General features: G+C 61.7%; 1 protein-coding gene across 1 annotated transcript in view; it reads right to left on the bottom strand.

Moving 5' to 3' along the window:
• The window catches only part of WDR90 (WD repeat domain 90), a 45,350-nt gene that overhangs the window by 10,900 nt on the left and 32,228 nt on the right, over positions 1-2,222 (bottom strand). Inside the window, exons 41-43 of the mRNA XM_017741235.1 lie at positions 2,024-2,082; positions 1,049-1,130; positions 899-942 (exon numbers count right to left, since the gene is read on the bottom strand). Coding sequence (XP_017596724.1) covers positions 899-942; positions 1,049-1,130; positions 2,024-2,082 — 185 coding nt within the window. The remainder of the gene's footprint in view (positions 1-898; positions 943-1,048; positions 1,131-2,023; positions 2,083-2,222) is intronic.

Raw genomic sequence — 2,222 nt, 5'->3', positions numbered from 1 at the left:
TCCCACTCCCACCAGCCCAGATCCCCCCCCACACCACCCGTGTCCCGGCCCTCCTCCCCTCCTGACCCCGTGCAGACAGGGCCGGCACTGAGGCTTTATAGGAAGCAGACAGGAGGGATCACTGGTCCTTTCAGGAGAGAGTTTAATGCTAATCCCGAGGACACACAAGGGTTTAGGCAGGATTTCCTGGAGCCATTTAAAGCCTCTGTGTACGCCTGCTGTCTGGGTGGAGGGAGCAGGACCCCCGTGCCCACCTCCTCGGCCGTTAGCCACCAGGGTTGGGAGATTAAATAGCTTTGCTCACGTGAGAGAGATGGTTTTATTATCTATAATTAAAAGGTCCTCATGTGTGCAGAGTCAAAGCTAATCCCAGGGCAAAGAGCAGCTGGGTCCACCCCAGCCAGACAACTTAATTATTCCTCCACGGCTGCTCCGAGGGCTCCCTCATCCCTCCCTGCCCAGCGCTCGCCAGGGGCTCCAGCTCCCAAATTAACTCCTCTATGCCACTGCTTCATCAGGCAGCCAGAGGGATCTAATGCAGGGAGCAGGGCTCTTGCCCAAACCCAGCAACTGCTTCTCCCTCTTCTGAGTCCACGGGGACCATCCCAAGGCTGAGAGCACATCATCTGCTCCGCAGCCTCCTCCGCCTCCCGTGGGCAGCGAGCTGCCCCCCGCCGCTCTCCTTCTGGAGGCTCCCCGGAGGGCTTGGACAAGCCACACACAACAGCTTACAAGACAGAGCAGGATTAAACAAGCCTCTAAACAAACCAAGAGCATTAATCCGTGGATAACCAACTGTCTGTGCCTCTCGGGGTGGCTAACGGGGAGGGGAGGGGAGCAGCCACGTGTCCCTCGGGGACTGCAACCTCCTGTCCCCATCCCGGCCAGCCCTGCTCACCTTGGCAATCTCCTCCTGCAGCTCCTCCTCCGTCTGCTCCGACTCTAGAAGGGGAATGAAGGCATCACCACCTGCCCAGGCAGGGGCACCCCTTCCCAATCCCCTCAGGCAGGCAGGGAAGGGGAGAAGCCAGACAGGACAGGGCCCTACCTGAGTAGTCCACTATGTGCGTGGGGACCTTCTCAGGGGTGACATCGGCCGGGATCGTGATCTCCTCTGCCCGGGGGGGCACCTGCAAAGCCAGCACAGCCCATCCAGCCACAGGCAGCCAGGACAGGTGACAAGGGACTTCAGATCCCAACGTGGCCACTGCCAGGGCGGGATGAGCTGTGGATCACGGATCACTCTTGGCCCACCAGGCTGCAGCACGCCCTGCACTCCAGCCCTCGCATAGGCAGTGTCCCCGAGGTGAAACTTCCACCTGCCTCCCTCAACCAAAGCTCCTGATCCCGCTGGAGATAAGCCCTGGGCACTCCCTGGTTCCCTGGGCTCCTCTGGGAGCAACACCGAGCTGATTGTCTGGGCTGGAAGCAGGGAAGGGATGCAGGGCAGGTCTCCCTGAACCCCTGAGCTGATGCTGCCCAGCACACCATGGGCAGTGGGACAAACATCTGATGGCACAGGGAAAATGTGCCTGGACAGACTGATCTCATTTCCCTATCCAAACCGCTGGGACAGCAGGCTGTCAAGGGGCACAGGCAGGCTGGAGGCTGCTGCTCACAGCTGGCCTGGCTCAGAGCACCAAATCCATCAGGGAATGTGGCCCAGCCCCTTCCAAGGGCTCTGTGGTGGTGCCAGCCCTGCTGTGCCGGTGACAGAGACCCCCAGCAGCAGCAAGTGGGGCCCTGGGAGGTACCAACACCCTCCTCAGGGCAGAGAGAGCCGCAAGTCAGCATCAGCTCCCAAGTCGGGACCAGAGCACAAACTGAGGAAAACACCACCTCAGCTGGAGCTCCGTGTGGTCCTCACTGACCTCACCTGAACCAGCTGTGCGGCTGTCACAGCCCCAGGAGCTGTGAGCACCTCCCAGACACCCCCATCTCCAGCCGGGGACACTGGGGACAGAGCTGTCCCACCCAGCGAGGGGGCCCGCGGTCGGGGTGTGCGCGCCCCCTCCCCACTCACCTCTTCAGGAAACTCCTCTCCCACCAGAGCCATGATCAGGGACGTCTTCCCCACCTGGGCTAGGAAATAAAGGGAGGACGTTGACAATGGCACAGGCACGGCAGAGCTTGAGGGGGACAGCGGCAGGCGGGAGTCACGACCGGAGCCGGGGCTGGTGACAATGACACCCACGGGGCTCGGGGCCACGGGCGGGCCTGGT

Source organism: Corvus brachyrhynchos, unplaced genomic scaffold (genome assembly GCF_000691975.1).
Source record: "Corvus brachyrhynchos isolate BGI_N302 unplaced genomic scaffold, ASM69197v1 scaffold58, whole genome shotgun sequence".
NCBI classification, from domain to species: Eukaryota; Metazoa; Chordata; class Aves; order Passeriformes; family Corvidae; genus Corvus; species Corvus brachyrhynchos.
Note: the sequence above shows the minus strand (reverse complement) of the source record. Positions and strands in the feature narration are given on the sequence as shown.